General features: G+C 47.0%; 1 protein-coding gene across 19 annotated transcripts in view; it reads right to left on the reverse strand.

Moving 5' to 3' along the window:
• Nucleotides 1–25,811, reverse strand: part of BRD1 (bromodomain containing 1) — a 274,234-nt gene that overhangs the window by 169,985 nt on the left and 78,438 nt on the right. For all 19 annotated transcript variants that reach the window (XR_004540658.1, XM_033958908.1, XM_033958902.1 and 16 more), the window contains one exon: nt 15,523–15,654. Coding sequence is in view for 18 of the 19 variants with exons in the window: in XM_033958908.1 (XP_033814799.1) it covers nt 15,523–15,654 (132 nt within the window). In the remaining variant the exon portion in view is untranslated. The remainder of the gene's footprint in view (nt 1–15,522; nt 15,655–25,811) is intronic.

Consider the following 25,811-nt stretch of genomic DNA (forward strand, 5'->3'; position numbering starts at 1 on the left):
TTTTTGTTTTTTTTTTTTGGGGGGGGGTTTGTTTTTGTTTTTTTACACATGGTGAATCCTGCCACAGGTAAAAATACCTCGGCCCGCTCAAGAGATGTAAAAAGCACTCACCTTTAATTTGGATTGTCATCTCTCTCCCGCACTGCACCTTCTGCAACTTTTTTTTTGTTATTAATTGGAGCTGCATAGGCGGAAGGCCCATTGAGCGAGCGAGGCCATATCTATTGTTGTTGTCATGGCTCAGTCTCGTCTCTCCTCCCCTCGCCGTTGCCATGTTGTCTGCAAATCCGGTGAGTTTGCGAGAGCTGGGTACCGGCTCAAGCGCTGTGTTGGGTGGGGGGGGGGGGTAGGCAGGCACGGGGACTGGGTTGCGCGCTTTCATGCTCAGTAGAAGGTTTACATCACCCCTGCCGCGGCTTCTGTGGTGCCTGAGCTGTAGGTGCAAGGGGCCGGCTTGAGCTATGGGGTCCTGCCGAGGATGACAGCACAGCTGGTGTAGTGTGCCGAGCCATGAGTTTGGGGCCGTTTCTGGTCTAAGTTTATTTTTAAGTTTAAAGGTGCCAAGGCGGCTCCTCTAGGGAACGATTGTGGCGGCATTGAAATACATTAAGTGAGCACTCTGTGTGATTTTCTTTGTATGGCAAGACTGTCAGTTGTCCGATCTCAGGCTTTATCCTTCAGACGCCAAGAGCAATACATTAAGGGAGCAGTGGTGCGCTGTGATTTTCTTTGTATGGCAAGACTCTCACGCATGCGCACTCCTACCTGCGATGCCCTACAGCTCACGGAAAACGGACGCACGCAGGTGGGAGTGCGCATGCGCGGCTTAGGGTTTTATTATATTATTAGATAATCATTTTAATATACACAGGAGTCTGTACGTTAGGTGAGCAATCCATGTTCACAAACAGCTTGCAAAAGGGTGTCAATCACATCTTTCAGCTCCTCCTCCATCAGTGGAGTATAGTGCCCTCTTTAGTTTGTTCTGCTCAGTAACTCATGAAAGGGAACAATAATTAACATAAACTTGCAACATAGGTGTATCAATGAACCAACCTGGTGTGTGCAACTAGCACCAACACATAAAGAGCCCTAAAAGTTTGGAGAACTCATTAATTCCTGCAGGAACACTCCAGCGGCTTTCAACAAGCTACTCAAACCTTAAAACGCGTCATGAAGGTAAGGGGGAGGAAGGGACATAGATAGATTCGGGTGGGTAGGTAGGAAGGAAGGAGGGGGCCGTGCGCGATAAGTGACTGCGCACGTTCCCTCCCTTAACTGCGGTGACAAGGCCATTCACTGCTCTACGGGGCGGTGGATGGCCTTGTCCCCATAACTGCGGTGAGCACTTTCCCCCCTCCACCGTTTTGGCGGGTTACCTGTGGCTACTTGCGGCTAGCCATGGGTAACATCCACCATGTCATTCTCTACTCAGGATCTCAGAGGCTGGAGTTTCACTGCATATGGTACAGTACTTTCTTTTCTACCAAAGGTGCCAGCCTTTCATGTCAACCTGAGTTCGACTAAGCAAGATAAGATATTGCAGAGACTGGATGTGCGAAGAGTTTTACTCCACTACTCAAACCTTAAATCGCGCTGCGAAGGTAAAGGGGAGGGAGGGAGATGCACGGACCATGCGAGAGGTGCCGAAGGGCAGTGAGGTGGCAAGAGGGAAGGGTGGATGCTGCGGGGACAGGGCGGTGAAATGGATGGGGTGGTGACGGTGGTTCGGTGATGGGGACAGATTTTTTTTCTCCATGTCATTCTCTAATCCTGAGAAAGGCTTCTCTTCAGAAAAGAGCCTGCAACTCTGAGATCCGTCTCGCTGAAGCTACTGCCACCAGAAATACCATCTTCACCGTGAGATCTAGGAGGGACGCCTCTTGGAGAGGTTCATTTGGAGGTTCAGAAAGGCCCTTCAAGATGATATTAAGACTGAAGGACAGAAAGGGCTAGCGCAACGGAAGCCGCAATCTGAGCACCCCCTTCAGAAACTGGGACAAATCTGAAGAGATACTAGCTTTCCCCCTCAAGCTCAGAAGCATGGAAGGTCTGCCAACTGGACTTTAAGAGACACCACTGCTAGGCCTTTTTCTAGTCTGGCTTAAAGAAAAGCCAAGATCACAGAATTGGTGACTTGAAAGGCTCCACCTGATCTTTGGCACATCAGAGCTGGAAAGTCTTCCAGGCCTTGGTGTAAGCTGAAAACATAGATGGTTTCTATGCCCGCAGAAAAGTCAAAATGAAACCCTTACAGATTAAGGCCATGTGCTCATTTTGTAAGACCATGGGAGTTGGTCCTTGACAGAGGAGTCCCATATCAACCGGTATCTTGATGCAGCTGCCTCGTTGAAGATGCACTAGATCCACATACCAAGGCTGGCAAGGCCAGTCTGGGGCTACCAGGATCACAAGTCCTGGGCGATGTTTGATTTTGCGGATGACCCAGCCCACTATGGGCCATGGTGGAAACACATATAGAAGACTGTCTTCTAGCCAGGACTGAACCAACATGTCCAACACTGGGCTTTCCGGTTCACCACTTTGACTGTAGAAGCGATTTGCCTTTGCGTTCTTGGCTGAAGCCATTAAGTCAATCACCAGTCTTCCCCAGCATTGCACAATGAGGTTGAACGCTCTTTGGGACAGTGACCACTCCCCTGGGTCTAGAGTCTGCTGTCTGAGAAAGTCAGCCTGTATGGTTTCCACTTCTGTTATGTGGGCTTTGGAAAGCCCCTAAAGATGAGCTTATGCCCACTTGATCATCATCTAAACCTCCAGATGTAATGGTGCACTCCAGGTGCCTTCCTGTCTGCTTACATAAGCCACCTTGGTGTTGTCAGAGAACACTCTGCCTTACCATCCAGGTAATTCAATGCCCTCGATGCTATATGAATAGCTCGTAGTTAAGAACATAAGAATTGCCGCTGCTGGGTCAGACCAGTGGTCCATTATGCCCAGCAGTCCGCCCTCTGATCAAAGACCAGTGCCCTAACTGAGACTAGCCCTACCAGAACACATTCTTGTTCAGCAGGAACTTGACTAACTTTGTCTTGAATCCCTGGAGGGTGTTTTCCCCTATGACAGACTCCGGAAGAGCGTTCCAGTTTTCTACCACTCTCTGGGTGAAGAAGAACTTCCTTACGTTTGTATGGAATCTATCCCCTTTCAACTTTAGAGAGTGCCCTCTCGTTCTCCCTACCTTGGAGAGGGTGAACAACCTGTCCTTATCTACTAAGTCTATCCCCTTCAGTACCTTGAATGTTTCGATCATGTCCCCTCTCAGTCTCCTCTGTTCGAGAGAGAAGAGGCCCAGTTACTCTAATCTTTTGCTGTACGGCAGCAACTCCAACCCCTTAACCATCTTGGTCGCTCTTCTCTGGACCCTTTCAAGTAGTACCGTGTCCTCCTTCATATACAGCAACCAGTGCTGGACGCAGTACTCCAGGTGAGGGCGCACCATGGCCTGGTACAGCGGCATGATAACCTTCTTTGATCTGTTCGTGATTCCCTTCTTTATCATTCCTAGCATTCTGTTCGTCCTTTCCGCTGCCGCCGCCGCACATTGCGCGGACGGCTTCATCAACTTGTCGATCAGAACTCCAAAGTCCCTTTCCTGGGAGGTCTCTCCAAGTACCACCCCAAACATCCTGTATTCGTGCATAAGATTTTTGTTACCGACATGCATCACTTTACACTTATCCACTTTGAATCTCATCTTCCATGTCGATGCCCATTCCTTGAGCTTGATTATGCCACGTTGCAGATCTTTGCAATCCCCCTGCGTTTTCACTATTCTGAGTAACTTCGTATCATCCGCAAATATAATCACCTCGCTCGTCATACCTATGTCCAGATTATTTATAAAGATGTTGAAGAGTTCTAGACAATTTATACCCAACTTTCTCTGTGGGAGGGACTATTGGTATTATACCAGATAACCACCGCAATGTGCCCCCTAGCCAAATAGTCTGGCATCGGTCATTAGTGTCACCCATGAGTAGATATGGAGAGGCATGCCGTTTGATAAGAAGCCCACCTGGAGCTATCAGCACAAGTTGGTCTTCGCTTCCCCCATCCAGGGAGGCTGCAGCTAGAGAATCTCACTGCGGGGATCACCTGGAGAGCAGGGAATCCTGAAGGGGGCGCATATGCACTCTTGCCCAGGGAACTACTTCCATCATGGCCACCATCAAACCTGGCATGTGGAGGTAATGGCAGGCCATGAAATTTGTCATCACTAGGAGCTCTGAAATTTGCTACCTGAGTCTGGTTGCGTGGTTGAATCTTGGGACAAAGTTATGATCTCCAATCCTCCCAGTCCTGTTCCGCTTGGTCACAGAGACTGGGAGATGGCTTTCTCTGTGACAAAGTAGACTCCCAAATACTCCAAGCATTGGGTCGGCTCTAGATAACTCTTCTTGAAGTTGACTATCCAGCCCAGATCCTGTAGGAGATCCACAACAGCCTTGATGGAGCCGTGATCATCCAATCATCCAGGTATGGGTGTACTTGTATCCCCATCCAGCAAAGGTATGTTGCAACCATCACCATCACCTTGGTAAAGGTGCATGGGGCTGTTGCAAACCAAAAGGTAGAGCCAAAAACTGGAAATGTCTTTGGAGAACAAGGAATCTCAAATATTTCCTGTGGACTGGGAAGATGGGAATATGAAAGCATGCTTCACGTCAGATCTAGGGAGGTTAGGAATTCCCCTGGAGTCACTGCCGCAATGACAGACCAAACCATCTCCATGTGGAAGTGCACTACTTTTAGTGATGCTTTTATGGACTTTAGGTCCAGGATCAGTCTCTGGTGCCTTTCTTGGACACTATGAAGCACATGAGATTACTGATTTTTCTTCTGGAGCTGGTTGGTTTGATTGTCCAATAGCCATTGTACCATCGCTCGGATTCTAGTCTCTTTTCTGGTTGTCTGACTGGAGAGTCGATGAACAGATCTGACGAGGGGGTGTATGTGTGATAGAACTTGATCTTGTGACCCTCTTGGATAAGATCTAGAACCCAGCAGTCCGAGGAAACTTTATCCCACTCCCTCTAGAAAGCTAGCAGCCTCCCGCCAATGTGCAAGGGCGCAGCTATTGACCTGGTGTCATTGTAACTTTTTGGAGGTTGCTGTGTCTGGAGTTGCCAAATCTGTCTTGATCCCCGATCAGATCTGTGTAGAGGAATCTGCATAGTACTGGCAGGAACGTCATGAGAAATGAAAACTGACTGACTACTCCCAACAGGTCGGTAAAGTTTGCTATATGGCAAAGTCATTAGAAACAGAAAATGACGGCAGAAAAGGGCCACAGTCTATCAAGTCTGCCTTCTCTAATGACCCACTCCCCTAACTTCTTCCCCTAAGAGATCCCACATGCCTATCCCATTTTTTTTAAAAGTCTGGCACGCTGCTGGCCTCAATTACCTGCAGTGGAAGATCATTCCAAAGATCAACCACCCTTTCGGTGAAGAAATACTTCATGGTGTCACCATGAAATTTCCCACCCCTGATTTTCAGCGGATGCCCTCTTGTGGCCGTGGGTCCTTTAAGAAAAAAAAATATCATCTTCCACCTCGATACGGCCCGTGATATATTTGAACGTCTCAATCATGTCTCCCCTCTCTCTACATTCCTCGAGTATAGCTGCAATTTACTCAGCCTTTCCTCATACGGGAGATCCTTGAGTCCTGAGACCATGCTTGTGGCCATTCGCTGTACCGATTCAGCTCTCAGCACATCTTTTTGGTAATGTGGCCTCCACAATTGTACACAATATTCCAGATGAGGTCTCACCATGGATCTGTACAACGGCATTATGACTTTGGGCTTCTGGCTGACGAAACTTCTACAGATACAACCCATCATTTGTCTAGCCTTGGATGAAGCTTTCGCCACTTGATTGGCAGTTTTCATGTCTTCACTAATGATCACTCCTAAGTCTCGTTCTGCTGCAGTCCTAGCTAAGGTCTCACCATTTAGGGTGTAAGTTCTGCATGGATTTCTGCTGCCAAAGTGCATGACCTTACACTTTTTGGCATTGAAGCTTAGTTGCCAAGTCGAGGACCAATGTTCCAGTAAGAGTAGGTCCCGCGTCATACTGTCGGGCAATGTGCTTTTGCCTACTATGTTGCATAGTTTGGCATCATCGGCGAATAATGTTATTTTACCTTGAAGCCCCTGAGTCAGGTCTCATGAAAATGTTAAATAGGATCGGGCCCAAGACCGAGCCCTGCGGCACTCCACTGATCACCTCCGACGTTTCGGAGAGGGTACCGTTAACCACCACCCTCTGAAGTCTACCGCTAAGCTAGTCTTTGACCCATGTAGTTAATGTTTCACCTAATCCCATCAAACTCATCTTGCTCAATAACCTGCAGTGTGGGACGTTATCAAAAGCTTTACTGAAGTCCCAAGTACACAACATCCAGGGACTCCCCCATATCCAGCTTTCTTGATACCCAGTCAAAGAAGATGATTAGATTGGATTGGCAGGACCTTCCCTTTGTAAATCCATGTTGATGGGGATCACGTAGATTCTCCTCGTTCAGGATCATATCTAATTTATGTTTAATTAGTGTTTCCATAAGTTTACTCACTATTGATGTGAGACTCACCAGTCTGTAATTCGCAGCCTCCGTCCTGCATCCCTTTTTGTGGAGTGGAATGACGTTAGCTGTTTACCAGTCCAACGGGACTCTTCCTGTACTTAGGGAAAGATTGAACAGCGCAGATAACGGTTCCGCCAAGACATCACTCAACTCTCTAAGCACCCTGGGGTGTAGATTGTCTGGTCCCATGGCTTTGTTCACTTTGAGTCTCGATAGTTCACAGTAGACGCTGCTGGGCGTAAACTCGAAATTCCGAAACGGGTCTTCCGAGCTTTCCATTGTCTGCAACTGTGGACCGGACCCCGGCACCTCGCAGGTAAAGACTGAGCAGAAGTATTCATTTAATAGTTTGGCTTTATCGGAATCCGATTCTACATAATTCCCATCTGGTTTCCTAAGGCGTATTATCCCATTTGTGTTTCTTTTTCTGTCACTAATATACCTGAAGAAGGATTTATCCCCCTTCTTAATGTTCTTTGCTAGATTCTCTTCTATTTGGAGTTTGGCCTCTCTGACTGTTGTTTTGACAGCTTTAGACTTGGCCAGATAGTCTACTTTTGTCTCCCTTTTTCCTGATTGTTTGCAGGAGATAAATGCTTTTTTCTTCTACCACACTGGCCATAAAGTCTAAGACTTTACCAAATAGCATCTGCCCTTTGAAGGGCAGTCTGCTTAAAGTTGCCTTGAAAGCTGAAATGCCCATCCATTGTGTGATCCAGAGCATCCTGCAGGCAGAAACAGCATATGCCAATACTTTGCTCATGACTCTGATGCCATATAAAGCATTTGCCAACACTCTACTCCCTCCAGGACCAGCTCAGGGCAAATGTAGTCATCCTCAGCCTGAGCCTAGTGTGGCAGGCACATGTCACAAGAGGCTGCCACTGCAGCTTTGATCCCCAAAGTCAGCATTTCAAATTGTCTCTTAAGGATCACATCCGCAACGGCTGATGGTCCGTTAAGCTGAGCTAAACGCTGCATGAGCTCGCTTAAATAAATACTGCAAACCCCTCGGGGAAGCTTTTTCTTAACTGCATCATGCTGAAGAGGAGAGGCTGCAGCGCTGCTGGAGCCTCACGGTGCTCTAGTGTACCCTCTTTCGGCAATATTGAAGAGCTTCTGCGCCATATGCAGGATATCCTGGCAGCGTCGGTATCCCCGCTGGAGACACCTCGGAGGGGCGAGACTGAGGCGATTTCCCTGGGCTTGGAGACAACATTAAGCCCTGACGCAAGGGCACCTCCCCCACCTCCTCAGATCACTAGCTCCCTGTGAGTGGAGGAGCTACCAGTGGACGGTTTGCACCTCCCCTCGGAGGCCAGGAAGAACACAGAGGGGAGCATGGAGACGGACTCCTTGCATCTTCAGGAGAGCTCTGGAGAAACTGAGGATTCAACAACTTCTGGGGCAAACCGAATCCAGGAGAGGGACAGCCAGGAACTGCTTTCAACTGATGAGATTATTCAAGCTGAAAAAGTTTCTTACATTATAGAAAAGCCCAGGCAGGTAACTCTGGACTCTATTTGGGACCTCGTGGTTGATCTGGCTAAATCTATAAGACCTCAGCTGGTAAAGCTAGAAGGTAAACTTAAAACCAAAAAACTGATACTAAGAATTTGAGGGTTGAAATGGATGATTCAAAGAATTCCATAGTGAATATTCAACAAGAACTAAAGGTTTCTAAACAACTTAGTGAAACGTTATTAAAAGATAATTTAAATCTATGCAGAAAACTGGAGTCTCTAGAAAACTTCTCTCATAATAATAACTTTCAATTGATTAACTTTCCTAGGATAGCAGCTGTGACTCCTAGGGATATGTTAAAATGTTATATGATGGAGACTCTGCGAGTTTCAGAGGATATGTTGCCACCATCTACTCATGTCTATTAATTGCCACTAAAAAGTAATGAACAGCCACCACAATTGCAGGAAGATAATCAATCGCTCAATGTATCAGCAATGCTGGAACTTTCTGATAGAGAGACCGCATTGGCAGCAACATTACTAATTACAGTAGCCCTTGCACCAGATAAAAACTGGTTGCTTAGGCTCTTCTTTAAGAACAAGCAGAAAGAATTTCATGGCTATAAAATATTAATGTTTCTAGATTTGGCAAGACACACACAAAAAAGAAAACATGAATTTCTTATGTTAAAGCCAGGGGTTATCTCTCTTGGAGAGACTATTTTTCTTCGTCACCCATGCAAATGTATAATACAATATCGAATGAAAAAATATGTTGTCTTTGAACCTTTCCAACTGACAACCTTCCTGGGGGGAGCTCAAATGGATAAAGGGAAACTTTGAGTGCAGTTTGAATATTAAGTGATATCCTCTCTCAGCCAAGGGACCTTATTTTCTTTATAATGTCTTAATATTATAATGTCTTAACTCGCTATATCTAATCTTGGATCTAATTTGAGGACTTGAGCTGAAGTCAAGCTACATGTTTTATTCCTTTTGATAGTTTGCATTTGAGCAGAGTGTTAATTGTTTGCTATTCTTCAACTTTCTGTACAAGTGAATACTTGATATGTAAATCTGAAAATCGATAAATAAATAATTTTTTTTAAAAAAAGGATCACATCCACCTTGTGATCTTGTGTATCCTTTATCATCACTCGCCCCACAGCAGAATCCATCTTCAGCTGACTAAACAAAAATCCATAGCCTTGGATACAGCTTGGACATAGTTTTTGCCACCTTTAGGGGCCTTACGGAGTGTACCATTGCTCAGTGACCAGAAAGGTCATATCCAGATATGTGAGGAAAAAAAGTGGTCCGAGCATTTGTGCCACTTATGACCGTGCACTGTGAGGTGGATGGCTGTTGGGGCTCCGACTTCAACTCCCTGAGCGTATCTGCAATAATGTGGAATGGTGGATGACTTTTCATCACCTTAACTATCGCCCCTTGTCTCCTGGTTCCTGACAAGGAACCAGAATCCTCCAGGAAAGCAGCTGAGCCCTGTGACAATAAAGGCATGGAGTCTGATCTCCAATCCTCCCAATCCTATTCTTCTTGGTCACTGAGATTGGGAGCTGGCTTTCTCCATGATGGGAAGATCTCGGGGAGAAAGATCACTCCCTAGTCCAATGCCAGTGCACCCTCAGGCAGCGCAATGCATCCTGGACCCATTAAATAAGCTTTCCACAGGAGATTAATAAACTCTGGGGTAAATCCTTGCACAGGTGGCCCCCTAGGACCCCTGCAGGACCTGGCTTATCTTGGGTTTCTTAGTGTACACACACTTGCATTTTATTCCTTCACTATTCAAGGTCTCCAGACGGTATTTTCTCTCTACCATGTGAACCCCCTGTGGTTCCCCATCCCTAAAGAACTTAGTGGAGGCTAGGCCTAAAGCTCCCACCCCTCCCTCACATGCACGCAGTACATAGATGCTCCTCAGCCGACCATCCAGCGCAAAACTGGCATGACGCTGGTCAGACAGGGAAAAATGCTTGTGTGCCTGAATAAACTCAGGCAAACCATTCTTAGCTCCCCTAGAAAAATGAAATAGAAAATTAAATAAATAAATAAAAGGTAGAACAATGTGAGGAGTCCATCCTAGTCGATTCTGAGCCAAATAGAGGGGTTTTGAGCCTGATTGAGACTTTAGAAAATAAGATAATTGAAAATCCAAAATGGCTGCTGCCAGAAAATTCATGCCAAGAACAGCCTGAGGGTGGTGGACACATGGAACGCGCTTCCGGAGGTTGTGATAGCCCAGAGCACATTGCAGGGTTTCAAGGAAGGTTTAGACAAGTTCCTAAAAGAAAAGGGGATTGAGGGTTACAGATAAAAAAGAAGAGGTAGGTTACAGAAACGGACAGGAACCACATTACAGGTCATAGACCTGACGGGCCGCCGCGAGAGCGGACCGCTGGGCGCGATGGACCAATGGTCTGACCCAGTGGTGGCAACTTCTTATGTTCTTATGTAGGGGACTTCCCTGAAGGTGAAAAAATTCAGGGAAAGGGGTTTGGGAGAAAGGGGACCCTATCTCTGGGCCCAGAAACCCTTAAAAATATTTTTGTGACCCCCCCCCTGATTTTCCTCCATAGAAACATGATGGCAGACAAAGGCCAAATAGCCCATCTACAGTAACCATTATCTCTTTCTCTCTCAGAGAGATCCCACGTGCCTATCCCAAGCCCTTTTGAATTCAGACACAGTCTCTGTCAGACAGTCAGACTGTTCCGTGCATCTACCACCCTTTCTGTAAAAAAGTATTTCCTTAGATTACTCCAGAGCCTATCACCTCTTCTTAACTTCATCCTATGCCCTCATTGCAGAATTTCCTTTCAAATGAAAGAGAGACTAGACTCATGTGCATAGGAAATAATGGCCTGTACTCACTGTTTTGCTGATGCCTGCATCAGCTTTGCTCACAACTGGAGATCTTCAGGCTGCCAGTCGGATAGACACTGACTGAAGACTTCATCCCCATAGATCCTACTGATGCAACAGGGTGGGGGGGAGATTAAAATGCAGCTGGCACCCTAAAACCCAAAGGGATTCACACAGGGACCCCCATAGCTTGCGCTCAAGCTTCTGATAAATCAGAAATGAACTGGCTCTCAGGGAAAAGGACTCCGAGCCTCGAATAAGCACAAAACAGGCTGGCTCCACAGGTACACCTGGGGGTTGCTCTGTAAGCTGCAGCCCATTCTTGCAGAGTCTCCCCAAAACTGGGGTCCTCTGGGCACTGAAACATCTCGAAAATAATAAAAAACAAAGATCAGAACACCACTTCTCAGTTCACTTGCAGAAGGAAAAACTGAAGAGGGTAGTATACTCCACTGGTGAAGGAGGAGGAGCTGAAAGATGTGAGTGACACCCTTCTGGAAGCAGTTCACAAGCATGGGTTAATCACCTAACATGCAGACTCCTGTGTTTATGTAAGAAAACAGGTATTATTAGGTTTCTCCACCACCAAGTAGTAGTACATAAACATCCTAATTATATATATGGTGCTCCAAATTATATGCAAAAACATTAATGCACACGCAATTTGTGCACACAATTTAATTGATAAATGAGCTAATAATATGGATAACTGGGTACTAATAGTCAATTATTGGCTTACACATACAAATTTTAAATTAATGCCACCAGGACACCAGGATCCACATATAAATTTTATATAGAGAGCCAAAAAGGGGGTACAGCCATTAGCAAAGCAGAGGCATATCTGGAATATGCATGCAGTTTTATAAAATAAGGAAGATCATTGCTAAATTAGGTGTGAGAATTAACACCAAGTTTTATATGGTGTAAATCTTCACACTCAAAATTGGGTGTGGATTCTAGCATCAAACATTATTCTATAAATGACACCCAATGCTGAGCACCTTTTATAGAATAGTACTTAGTACTAATTTTTTATTTTTATATCTATAGTTATAATCATCTATACTGATTTTTCAGTGCAATACACAGAATTCAGTCCATAGCATCCAATGGATAACCATATAGTGCAGTCACTAGATATCACCACATACAGCAACAAACAGAAGACTACAGTTCAGTCACTAGATTTCATAGTTGGATTTAAAAGAAAGAAAATGAAACACACGTCTGATGTAGTATCTCTACTACTGCACCTGCATGGTTTCAAACCCTACCTAAGTAGTAGATCCTCCAAGGTATTTTGGTCACAGTCCACTTCTGTTCCCAATATTCTGTCCTGTGGGATGCCTCAAAGTTCTATTTTGGGTCCCATTTTCTGCAATATGTTTTTTGGCATTTTTGGTTCCGCGAGAACTGACGGCAGCAATTCAGGGAGTGGCGTGGGACCAGGCAAGAGTGTGAAAAGCTCGCGCCTGCCTTGTGCGTTACTCTGCTGCAAGAGATGAGGAGGCAGCCGCCGAAGGAGGGGAAGAAAGCTGAAGCCGATACAGCGCTAGACCACCAGAATTTAAAAAAGGTAGGGGGGGGTTAAAAATTTGTTATATTTGATCCATAAGACACACCTACATTTCCACCCACTTTTTTAGGGAGAAAAAGTGTGTCTTATGGAGCGAAAAATACGGTATATCTTTCTCTAGCCATGATTGCACTAAAGCAGCGGTCTCAAACTCGTGGCCCGGAGGCTACATGCGGCCCACCAGGTACTATTTTGAGGCCCTCGGTATGCTTATCATAATCACAAAAGTAAAATAAAACAGTTTCTTGATCATATGTCTCTTTAGCTATAAATTACAATATTATTATTAAGACTTAGCCAAAAGGAAAGATTTATAAACTATAAAGAGTTTTACCTCATGCAAAATTGTCATTTCTTTAATAAGACGTTAACTATTTTTTCTGAGGTCCTCCAAGTACCTACAAATCCAAAATGTGGCCCTGCAAAGGGTTTGAGTTTGAGACCACTGCACTAAAGTGTCCAGTTCAGTGTTTCTGGAGTTGGCTCTTTGGCTGACAAAACAGTTTGCTTCCCATTTATTGCCGAAGCCATCAACCATTGAAATGCTATCTGGGATAACAACCACTTTCCTGGGTCCAAAGACTGTTGGTTTGAACATTCTCCAATCCAGCACAACTGACACATGAATTCATATTAGCACATGCTGAGGAGTCTATCCCTATTGATTTTTGTAAAAAATCTAGGGGTTTTGAGACAGATAAAAGCTCTAGGGGGAAAAAAAAAGAAGATTGTTAAAATCCAAGATGGCCGCAGCCAGAAAAAAATCATGCCAAAAACCCATGGAGACTTAATAAATTTTTTTTTAAAAAACCCTAAAAAATAAGGGTTTTACAGGTGGGGGACCTGAACTCTATCCTTGGAAACCTTCAAAAATGACCCTCAGACATCCCTCCCCCACCACCACCCCGATTTTCCCATAAGGAAATGATTGGGTTGCACTCACAGTTTCCCTGCAGCTGAAGTGAATGGAAAGGTCTTTCTGCCTCAGAAACTTATCCAAATTAAGCCAATCCTTGAATCTTTGGGCTGCCAGTTGGACTGATTCCAACAGAGACCTCCCCCCCCCCAAAAAAAAAGAAACTCAAAACACAACAGGGGCAGGAAATATGCAGCCGAGGTTCTTACTCAGGGTGCCCTCAGCCTGCCTTCAACTTGCACTTAAGCCTCTGAAAAATTCCCAGGAGAATAGACCCCGAGCTCTGAAGTGGCACACAGCAGGCTGCTTCACAGGTCCACCCAAAGGTATGCCCTGTTAAGCTTCAAGTCAAGAACCACAGAACCTGCGTCCTTTCCATGGCAGAGATCTCCTAAATAAAAGGTCTCAGGGCACCAAAGCCACAACCCCCCCCCCCCCCCGATATTTCAACAACAACAAAAATGAGATAAAGAAAGCAGATCAGATCAGAAACAACTCTGCACAGTTCGCTTGAAGGAAAAAACTGAAGGGGGCACTATATTCTACTGGCAATGTGAGAGGTGCTGAAATCTGTATCATACTTCAGAAAGAGCCAGTTTGTGGATTTGGATTGACCACCATATATATGGACTCCAGTTGTAACAGAACTTCTTTTAGCTTTAACAGCTTCCTTCACTCTACTAAACTGTTTTTGTATTTTAGGAAATTAGTTTCATTTATATGTGTAGGGTATGTAGAAATTTTTGAAACACTTTATAGCAAGGGTTTTTCAACCCAGTCCTCAGAACATACTAAACCAGTCAGGTTTCATGATACTCACAAAACATGTATGAGAAATTTGCCTGCATGCAATAAATACCTCTCATGAAAGTTCATTTTGAGTATCTTAAAAACCTAATTGGCTTGGTATATTCCAGGAACGGGGCTGAAAACCACTGCTTTACAGGCAAGATTTTGTCATGGGCTCTGTTGATGACATCCATGTGTGTGGATTTCATATCATGCTTGTCATTGGAGAAAGACTTGACAATGCCTACTAGATTCCAGTAGTCTGTTCTGTTCATACACTGGAGTTGATGCATGTTAAGCTTATCTCATGTGGCTATTGAAACCTGACTGCATAAATCTTTTGAATATAAATTGCCATAATTATTGGTAAAAGGATTTGACTGCCATAGGAAGTGTCATAGAATTCAGGGGATCTGCGTCCAACTTACATGTCAGGATGGTAACTCCTTGCACCCAAAGTTCAGCATGGATCCCAGTGCTATCCACTATTCCACAATGGGCACTGATCTTGGAACCCTCATTGTAGAATGCCATTCAGTGAGTCCTTATTCTGTAAACAGCACCTTAACTTAGGCACCTAGGAGGAGAACTCCGTTTAAAGTTGCTTTTACTGACGGCTAAAAAACAGTGCAGGAATGATGCCTACAGAGGCACTTTATGGTGCCTAATGTCACTGTAAGCATGGCATTAGGCAAAGTAATTCACGTCAAAGGTAGGTGCTGGAAATGTAGGCTTTGAAAACACTGCCTTACATTTCCAGCACCTACCTTTTCCAAAGGCATGATTCTCTAAATGGCACTGTCACATGATTGACATGAAATCGGCAGCCACTTTTAAGGCAGACACCAACAACGGCGCCATTTAAAGAATCTGGGCCTCAGTGATATTTTCCATTTCTAGAAGTTTCCCCAATGTGCTAGCTTTCTGAAGCTGATAAATTATGTTTGCACTTATTCAGCCACTTTATTGTCTAAGACCTTGTATTCAGTCGAATTGAAGCAAGGCAACCCTAACCCTATTCAAGAAATCCATGAAGACTAACTAACACCGGATGAAACATTTCAATCCTCTAAAGCAACCTGCTCTACTCTAATACCTCTGGACATGTCCAGAAATCCTCTTCTGTAATCCGCCTTGAACCGCAAGGTAATGGCGGAATAAAAATCACTAATGTAATGTAATGTAGTCTCCAGAACTAATAAAGCTATCGGTACATTTATATAGATAATTAAGGTATCAAGTCTTCACTACAAGACTGCACAATTGATTTACCTGCTCTCGTTTTAATTTTTCCCGTTTCCGTATAAGTTCAATCAATAGGCGTGCTCTTTCGAGGTCATGGCGTAGCCGTTGCCAATACTTCAACTTTTTCTTTAAGACTTGGGTTTCCTCATCATTTTCTTTCTACAAAACAATCACAAATTTGATCATAATGGTAAACTTTTAAAGTACTTAACATGCTAATTAAAAACCGTTTAGAAATTGTTTAGGACTCGTGTGGCAAAATTTCTTCATGAATAACATTAAATAGCTTCCTAAATGATAATGCTTATAATGTAAAGAATTAACTATTTCAAATTTTGAGTGTTAAAGACTTCTCAAATTAAGACAAAATGGAACAGTTACATCAATAAGGACGAATAATTTTAAAAGCAAAGCCATACACACCATTTTATATATAAATTACATTTCAAAACATAAAAATATGAAAATTTTTACTTTTATAATGAAAAATAAAAAATATCACTATCACAGTAATTCCAAAATAATAATGCAAAACCACCATCATTTAACAAGAATGAATCTCGGCAAGATATTAATAAGCACAGCCAAATGCACAGAGCAAAAGAATGGGGAAGGTTGAAAAGGAGAAGAATGGTGATATTCCCTTTTGTTAATTTTTCCTTAATTTCTGCAAGATGAAATCTAGATGGGAGACAGAATCTGAAGATTCCAGTGATTTCATATAGCTAGGAAACCAAAAGTATCTGTATGCCAAAGATACCAAAAATCAGAAGAATGGAAGATTAGGTTTTCACCTTCAATAATCTTCTGTTAGTCCCTGGAGGATTCAGTACACTAGGTGTTCAATCCCTTCCCTCAATCCGGGAGTTGCAGAAATTCAAACATTTTTCTGAGCATGTACTCTTCCTACCTTAGAGAAAGTTAAAGCCCTCTAAAGATCAGTCCCAAAGTCAAGCAACATACTGTAGCAAATCTATGACAAAATAAGATTGCAAGGGGGAACCTCCCCATTAATACAAACAATGTTTGTTCTGGGCTGCTTTGTAAAACATGAAAACAAGTAAACAGGCAAAAGCAACACAGAAAAAAACATTGTGGAACAATGTTGAACTAACTTGCTGTGTGCAGCGACAGAAGAGCGAACTCCACATAGGACCTGTTTACTGTCTGGAAGTACATGAAGCCTGTAAGGAGAATAATCGAGGCCAAAGAAAGCAGGAAATTCAGAACAACTGAGCTTACAGAGTGTGGACCATACTGAATCCTCCAGGGAAAGAAGATTATTAAAGGTGAAAACCAATCTTCCATTCTGTTGTGTCCCTTCCGGATTCAGTATGCTAGGTGATGTACCAAAGCAATGGCAACATCTAGGGAGGGACAGAAGAGCCTGCCCGCAACATCGAGGTCCCAAAACCGTCAGAGCGAGCCACCACATTCACCATGAAGAAAGGATCAAGTAGGTGCTCTGCAAATTCATCTGGATGAATCGCACAAAACTCTTTCCCACGAAGCAGCAACACTTCTAGTTGAGTGGGCCATAAAGGAAACTGGTGGCTGCTTGCCATGGGGCGACAAATTACAGAAATAGCCATACGAATCCAACAGGCAATCGAGGTCTTAGATGCTGACCTACCACGCCGAGGCGGGGCATGCTGGACAAAGAGGGATCAGACAGTCGAAAATCATTAGTCCTCTCCAAAAAAATGGAGCAAGACTCTATTGACATCCAATTTGCATAAAATCTGATCCTTTCTGAGTCTGTGGAATGAAATGCAGGTAAACAAACTTCCTGGTTGACAAGGAAAAACAAAAACCACCTTCGGTAGAAAGGTACAGTATGGAGAACTTCTTCTGCGTCCATAATTCAGAGAAAGGGTTCCCTGTACAAAGAGCTTGAAGCTCCGAATTATGCCATGCCAAGACAATGGTGACCAAAACCCATAAGAGAATCATCCTTCAGTGGCAGGAATAGGGCTTCCACAAGGCCCTGCAGAACGATGGAAAGATTCTACCCCTACAGAACCTCAAAAGTGCTCAATTCAGATGGTGAGCTGGCTCCAAGGCAGAAAATCCCCAAATATGGGGTCTCGGAGCACCAAAGTCTCAGAAAGAACAAACTTAATAACCGAAAATAAGAAAAACTAAGCAGCGCAGAGACAGTTCTGCATAGTTCACTTGCAGCAAGAAAAACTAAATGTGGTACTACATTCCAGTGGCAATGTGGGAGGTGCTGAAAGTTGTGAGTAACACACTTCTGCAAAACCTGGTTCACAGGAATGGATAGATCACCTAAAGTATAGACTCCTGAGTAGATGTAACAGAAAAAGAGATTAATGTCCAGTAGATAGATATGTCATTCTGGATAAGTAGGTTACCTCCCCATGGCCGCGAGCCATATGCAGAAGGAATCCACTTCGGATTTGCTCTGTGATCCTCCTACTTTACTAGGAGCTCTATTGCCACCTGCAGTTTTTTCCTTCTGCAGGAGAGCCAGGAGCAGTGTGTCTGTTTTGCTCTCCCCTTTTCTTATTTTACTAGTCTTTAAGCCTGCTAGAGTAGATGTCTGTCTGTCTGTCTGGGTTTTTTTTTTCTTTGTCTCTCTCTCCTTGCACGCTGCCTGTCTGTCATTTTTTCTGTCTGTCTCTCCCTTTGTCCTTAGTGCCCTCAGTGCCTCCTTCCTATGTCCTTAGTGCCCCTATTGCCTCCTCCCCATGTCCTTAGTACCCCTTCCTACATCCTTAGTACCCCCAGTACCTCCTTACTGTGTCCATAATGCCCCCAGTGCCTCCTTCCCATGTCCTTAGTGCCCTCAGTGCCTGCATACTGTGTCTTTAATGCCCCCAGTGCCTCCTTCCTATGTCCTTAGTGTCCCAGTGCCTCCTTACCGTGTCCTTAGTGCCCCCAGTGCCTCTGTCCTGCTTAGTACCCTCAGTGCATCCTATGTCCTTAGTGCCCCTTTCTATGTCCTTAGTGCCCCCAGTGCCTCCTTCCTATGTCCTCATTATCTTCAAGACTTTGTCCCACCCCTACCCCCGATGCCAGCCTGCATGCCTCCCATCCCCCTGAACAGCATGTTTCCATTTAAACCCCCCCCCCCGATGCCAGCCTTCCTGCCTGCCTCCCATCCCCCTGAGCAGCATGTTTCCATTTAATCCCCCCCGATGCCAGCCTGCCTGCCTCCCATCCCCCTGAGCAGCATGTTTCCATTTAAACCCCCTACTCCTCCGATGCCAGCCTGCCTGCCTCCCATCCCCCTGAGCAGCATGTTTCCATTTAAATCCCCCCACCCCCCAAAGCCAGCCTGCCTGCCTCCTTCCAATCCCTTTGAGCAGCATGTTTCCATTTAAACCCCCCCGGGGCCGACCCTACCCGGCACACCCGAAACCCCCGTTGACCCTCCCAGCCAACCTTCCCACCGCTAGACGGCCGACAAACCTCCCAGCTCCAGCAGCATCCAAGGCACAGTAAACACACGGCTTCGCGGTCTTCTACTGCTCTAATTTCCTCTGCCGCATCTCTGATGATGTCATCAGGGACGCGGCAGAGGAAACCAGGCCAGTAGAAGGGCGCGAAGCAGTGTGTTTATTGTTCCTCGGACGTTGCTGGAGCCAGGTTTGTGTTCGTTTCACGGTGGGAAGGTCCAGCTGGAAGTGTCAACGGAGGTTTCGGGTGTGCCGGGTAGGGTCGGCGCCGATGGGGGGGGGGGAGGGAGTTGCGGCGTGTTACCTGCCGCCGGTCCTTAGAATAGAACAACAATGTGCGCATGCGTACTCTTACCTGCCACAGACCTACAGATCAGGGAACACGGCGGTAAGAGTGCGCATGTGCGCTTAGCGTTTTATTGTAGTAGATTCAGTGTTTATAGTGCTCGGAGCTTTGAATTTGGTATCAGCTCTGCCTGCGTAAAGAAGCAACAGACTGAGGTCTACAGCTGACAAGTATTCTTGGAGCTCGGGGCCATCCCCGCTTTCAATTCCTCATCTACTGCTTAGAAGGGGCTCAAGCGCAGGCTGTTAGACACCTGTAAGAGGTTCAGCAATGTCTCGCAGGGTGCTGCCTGCATTTTTCACCTACCCCTTTCTGGTAGTACATCAGTTGGTCCACGGGGGTGGGAATGCAGTCACCACCGTGTCTGAGCTTTGAGATATCTGAACATCTTGGTACCAATGGATCTCGTCATGCACTTTAATGATTGATTCATCCTACTTGTAGAAAGAGATTTAGGCCCAATTCTGTAAGGTGCGCCTAACTTTAGGCGTGCTTTAGACATCCGAATTAAGTGGATAATGAGCGATTTAAGGGCCTTAACAAGCGTTAATTGGGACTTAGATGGAGTTAGGTGTCATTTAGGCGATCTCAGAATAAAGACACGAGATAGACGTGGAAAAATCGCATCTAAGTTTGTAGACATGGGCGTTACGAGGGCGTAACGTGGGCATGGTTAAGGATAGGCACCAGATAGATGCTAATTAGGCGGCAGACCATGTCTAAACATCGTGGAAAATGTAGGCGAAGGAAAAGCTGGTCTAAGTGTGGTTTTTGCTTCATTTCAATGCAGTTTCAGCTTTCATAGCCGGCAACTTCCTATAGACATATTCCACAATGATATTTGCTAGTCAGTTTGAATATGGTTTTTTTTTTCTTCTTTCTCCCTCCTAATCTAATATAATAAAATGGTAAGCCGCGCATGCGCACTTCCTATGCGTGCATCCGTTTTCCGTGAGCTGTAGCACACATAGGAAGTGCGCATGCGCGGCTTACGCTCTGGCCTCAAGCGAGGCAAGACAAGTGGCATGCGCGCCCTTCCCTGCTCTCCACCGCTGCCGGCCGCTAGCACCCCTTGCCCTCTCCGTCGCCTCCCGGCTCCAGCGGCGTAGGCAGCACTATAAACATGCTGCTTCGCGCCCTTCTCTGTCGAGTTCCTCTGCCGCGTCTCTGATGACATCATCGGAGACAGACGCGGCAGAGGAAATCGCCAGTAGAAGGCCGCGAAGCAGCGTGTTTATAGTGCTGCCTACGCCGCTGGAGTCCCGAGGTTTGTCGGCGGTGGGAGGATCAGGAGCAGGCCGGATGGAGCAGGACAACGGCAGTAAAAGAAGGGGGAGGGGCCGAACGGAGCAGAGAAGAGAAGGTAAGAGAAGGGAAAGGGGGAGTGGGGGAAAATGCTGCTACTGCTTCTACACAGGAAGGGGGGATAGGAGGGAAATGCTGTTGCTGCTGCATAGGGAAGTGGGATGGAAATGCTGCTGCACAGGGAAATGGGGAAAAATGACAGACAGACAGACAGCGGGAGGGAGGGAGACAGAAAGAAAGAAAGACACAGGGGTAGGGAGAAGGACAGAAAGACAGACAGAGAAAGGGGGCCAGAGAGAGAGTCAGCGGGAGAGGGAAAGGGGGCTGCTTTGGGGGGAGGGGTGTGCTTGGGGCAAACAGCTTTGCTCTGGGGGGAAGACAGAAGGGGCCATGGAGAGACAGTGAGAGGGATAGGGGGCGTCTTTGGGGGGGAGGGGTGTGCTGGGGGAGACAGAAGGGGCCATGGAGAGATAGGGAAAGGGGACAGACAGCTTTGCTCTGGGGGAGGAAGACAGAAGAGGGCCATGGAGAGACATTTGGGGGGGAGGTGGGTGCTGGGGGCAGACAGCTTTGCTCAGGGGGGAGGGGGAGACAGAAGGATACAGACAGCGGCCAAGGAGAGAGAGATAAAGAAACACAGACACAAGACACATCTATTCTAGCACCCGTTAATGTAACGGGCTTAAAGACTAGTAGATTTACCGTATTTTCGCGGATATAACACGCACCCGTGTAAAACGCGCACACGGGTATAGCGCGCAGAAACCACACTTGTATGTACGGAAACTTTTGTATACAGCGCTCATGGGTATACCGCGCATGCTGCCCGACTCTCCTCTGGCCACCCCGACTCTCCTTTCGCCCTCCCCGACTCTCCTCTGGTTGCCCCGACTCACCGTTCACCCGCCCTGACTTTCCGTGCACTGCCCCGCCTCTCCGTGCGCTGTCCCGACTCTCCGTTCACCTGCCATGACTTTCCGTGCACTGCCCCGCCTCTCCGTGCACTGTCCCGACCCGGAGTTTTCTCAGCAGAATTTCCCAGACCACCTCTTCCTCTCAACACATTGACACGCTAGTGGGTTTATTTTATAGCTTTTTCACTCCCTTCGGTCTGCCTGTCCCCCTTGAAGTCCTGTCCCCCCTTGAAGTCCTGTCCCCCCTTGAAGGTCTGTCCCCATCCTGAAAGCCTGATGCCCCACCTCGACGTCCGATTCTTCTCCCCCCTCGGCAGGACCACTCGCACCCCCACCCCGAAGGACCGCCGACTCCCCGACAATATCGAGCCAGGAGGGAGCCCAAATCCTCCTGGCCACGGCGACCCCCTAACCCCACCCCGCACTACATTACGGGTAGGAGGGATCCCAGGCCCTCCTGCCCTCGACGCAAACCCCCCTCCCCCCCAACGACCGCCCCCCCCCCAAGAACCTCCGACCGCCCCCCCAGCCGACCCGCGATCCCCCTGGCGCCCCCCACGACCCCCCCACCCCCCTTCCCCGTACCTTTGGTAGTTGGCCGGACAGACGGGAGCCAAACCCACCTGTCCGGCAGGCAGCCAACGAAGGAATGAGGCCGGATTGGCCCATCCATCCTAAAGCTCCGCCTACTGGTGGGGCCTAAGGCGCGTGGGCCAATCAGAATAGGCCCTGGAGCCTTAGGTCCCACCTGGGGGCGTGGCCTGAAGCACATGGTCGGGTTGGGCCCATGTGCCTCAGGCCGCGCCCCCAGGTGGGACCTAAGGCTCCAGGGCCTATTCTGATTGGCCCACGCGCCTTAGGCCCCACCAGTAGGCGGAGCTTTAGGATGGATGGGCCAATCCGGCCTCATTCCTTCGTTGGCTGCCTGCCGGACAGGCGGGTTTGGCTCCCGTCTGTCCGGCCAACTACCAAAGGTACGGGGAAGGGGGGGGGGGGGGTCGGAGGTTCTTGGGGGGGACGGTCGTTGGGGGGAGGGGGGTTTGCGTCGAGGGCAGGAGGGCCTAGGATCCCTCCTGCCCGTAATGTAGTGCGAGGTGGGGGTAGGGGGTCGCCGTGGCCAGGAGGGTTTGGGCTCCCTCCTGGCCCGATATTGTCGGGGAGTCGGCGGTCCTTCGGGGTGGGGGTGCGAGCGGTGGGGGTACGAGCGTCCTTCCGGATGATGAATCGGGCGTCGGGCGGGGTGTGAAATATGTAAAAAAAATTTTGTATACCGCGCTCAGGCATATAACGCGCGAAGGGTATGCGCGGTACGTAAAAACGCGTATAACGCACGCGTTATATCCGCGAAAATACGGTAATAAGCCACCATATCAATAGAGCACATCAATATAAACATATTGCATGGAAAACATAGTACTTTTCTGCCCAAACAGTAATATCATTTACTTTCCTGCTTAAAAAGAACCCCCTTTTTTCTCACCAAACAGTGCTGCAATTAGCTCTTTTTTGAGAGCAAAGAAAAAACATGAAATAGATATCATTATTGTACACATTACTTCATTTCTCAGCGCTTAAAAAGAGAAAAACCAGATACAGACTTTAACAAGCATTTTCCCTCACTGCAAAATGGAGCTCTTCAGCTTCACAAAGCTGACCTCATTGTGAGATCATCAAGCTGCACCTTCAAGGTAGTATGCCACAATTAAAAGATGTGCTGGGTGTTGAACTCACAACCTCTGTATGACCAGCACAGGACTTTAACCCATAGAGCTACATCAGCTTCTATTCAGTTGGATCTCACTGCCCTTTCATATCATAGTTGACTAACCTGCCTATATATCATCTGATTAGCTATCATATCACAATAACCACAAAGAAAGCATTTCTGGCTCACCAGGTTGTTGCACCTTGTTCATCTCAAACTTCTCAGTTCAAATCCCACCTTCACTCATTTTAACAACTTCCTAACAGCTTCCTATTAGCAGTCATAAAAGGGTCTAGATCAGTGGTTTCCAACCCTGTCCTGGAGGACCACCAGGCCAATCCGAGTTTTCAGAATCGCTCTAATGAATATGCATGGAGCAGATTTGCATATCTGTCACTTCCATTATATGCAAATCTCTCTCATGCATATTCATTAGGGCTAGCCTGAAAACCCGAATGGCCTGGTGGTCCTCCAGGACAGGGTTGGGAACCACTGGTCTAGATGGTGAACTTTGCCGTTTTTATCAGCACATTTTCCTTTCCAGGCAAACTTATTTTCGCCTTCCAATGGCTAGGACATCCTAAGTAGAGAGCTGCACGAGAACGGGGATGACAGGAATCACAGGGGACCCACGGGGATCCCGCAGGTTCCCCCGGGGATGCCCTCCCTTCCTCCGACGTCAGTGCTGACATCGGGAAGACTTCCAGTTGGCTGTGTGCTGCGGCAGGGCAAGTAGGGAAAGGCAGTAGCGTACCAAGGGGGGGCGGGAAGGACGGTCCGCCCCGGTTGCAGCCTTGGGGGGGTGCACAGCCAGCCAGTTCCCCTTACCTTTGTGGCGCTTCCCCCGACCGACCGACCGACAACAGGCCAGGTCCGACAAACCTCCCTGCCCTGTAGCCACAAATCTAAATTACCTTCTTACAGCAGCTTCAATACTCCAGCTGCTGTAAGAAGGTAATTTAGATTCGAGGCTACAGGGCAGGGAGGTTTGGCGGACCGGGCCTGTTCTGTTGTCGGGCGGGCGGGGAAGCGCCACGAATGTAAGGGGCAGGGAGAGAGAAAGGGAGGAAAGGTGGAGTGGAGAGGAAAAGATGCTTAAGGGACATGGGTAAAACTGAGGGGGGAAAAGGACGCTAAAAGGACATGGGAAAGACAAAGGGGGAGAAGGACGCTGAAAGGACATGGGAAAGACAGAGGGGGAGAAGGACGCTGAAAGGACATGGGAAAGACAGAGTAGAAACCCGTTTACAAAGTATGTATTCTTCCCGATTAATATTTCCAAATTAATAAAGTCTTTTTACTTATTTATAAATGTGTTTCTACCAGAGTCTTTAATTCAGTAGCATAATCAAATGAAATAACTATTTCTGAAGTTTATAGGGATTGGCGGGGACGGAGGGGGTTCCTCGCTGGGACAGGTGGGGATGGAGGGATTCCTCGTGGGGACGGGTGGGATTTCTGTCCCCACGCAACTCTCTAATCTTAAGCTGTCATGGGAATAACTTCTCCTCTGATAAAAAGATGCCATTTGTGGCTTACCAAGTTAATGCGCCTTGTTGCACCTTGTCCATCTTCTCAAGCTCCCCAGTTCAACTCCCACCCTCACCTTCACTCATTTTAACAGCATCCTAACAGCTCTCATAAATGGTGGACTTTGCTGTTTTTCATCAGCATTCTGCAATTTGCAGGCACAGGTGCATCAGATATATTCATCTGCTCTCAGGTACAAGCCATTGTGGTAGGAATGGATTTCCCTTTATGCAATATCCGCACAGGGCAACAGGTTTACTAAAACTTCAGAGAGCTTAGACAGGTATTGAAGGAAGGTACATGTTTTTGAGATGTATCCTAGAGACATTCCTGTTGGTAAATTCAGCTTGGGGACTGTGTGTTGGGGTGGAGGAGGGGGTTTAGGATGAGAGAGAAAAGGCTGCTTTAGACATCCGAGGATTGCTGCAGATTAGAGAATGATACGGTGGCGGTTTACCCGCGGCCACCGCGTTTAGCCGCGGGTAACCCGCCGAAACGGGGAACGAAAAATAGCAGTCGCTGCGGGAGACGGGGACAAGGCCATTCACCACCCCGTGGAGCGGTGAATGATTTTGTCCCCGCAGTGAGGCATGAAGGATCGCGCGGTCCCCGCAGCCACCACCCGCCTGCCCAATCGATCCTAGTGTTTAGCCAGCTCTCTCCCTTCTCCTCACCTCAGTTTGTAGGCTTTCTTTTTCAGCGACCCGCACACTATCAAAGAGCCGCGCACCCACTGCTGCTCAGTTTCGATTTTCTGCTCTGACGCAACCGGAAACAGGAAGTTGCAGCAGAGCAGAAAATTGAACACTGAGCAGTGGCGCGTGCGCGGCTCTTTGGGAAAGCGTGCAGGTCGCCGAAAAAGAAAACCTACAAACTAAGGTGAGGAGAAGGGAGAGAGCTGGCTAAACACTAGGATCGATTGGGCAGGCGGGTGAGGGCTGCGGAGACCGCGTGATCAATCTGTAAGATATGTTACATGCATTTTTACTAGAGAGCATCGTTTTTTGGTTAACGCTGAGAACATGTGTCACATCAATCGCCTGTAATGCACTAGTTGCCATTGTTCATTATTTGCTGGAGTAGTGGTTGGTACT

The sequence above is a fragment of the Geotrypetes seraphini genome, chromosome 9, assembly GCF_902459505.1.
Source record: "Geotrypetes seraphini chromosome 9, aGeoSer1.1, whole genome shotgun sequence".
NCBI classification, from domain to species: domain Eukaryota; kingdom Metazoa; phylum Chordata; class Amphibia; order Gymnophiona; family Dermophiidae; genus Geotrypetes; species Geotrypetes seraphini.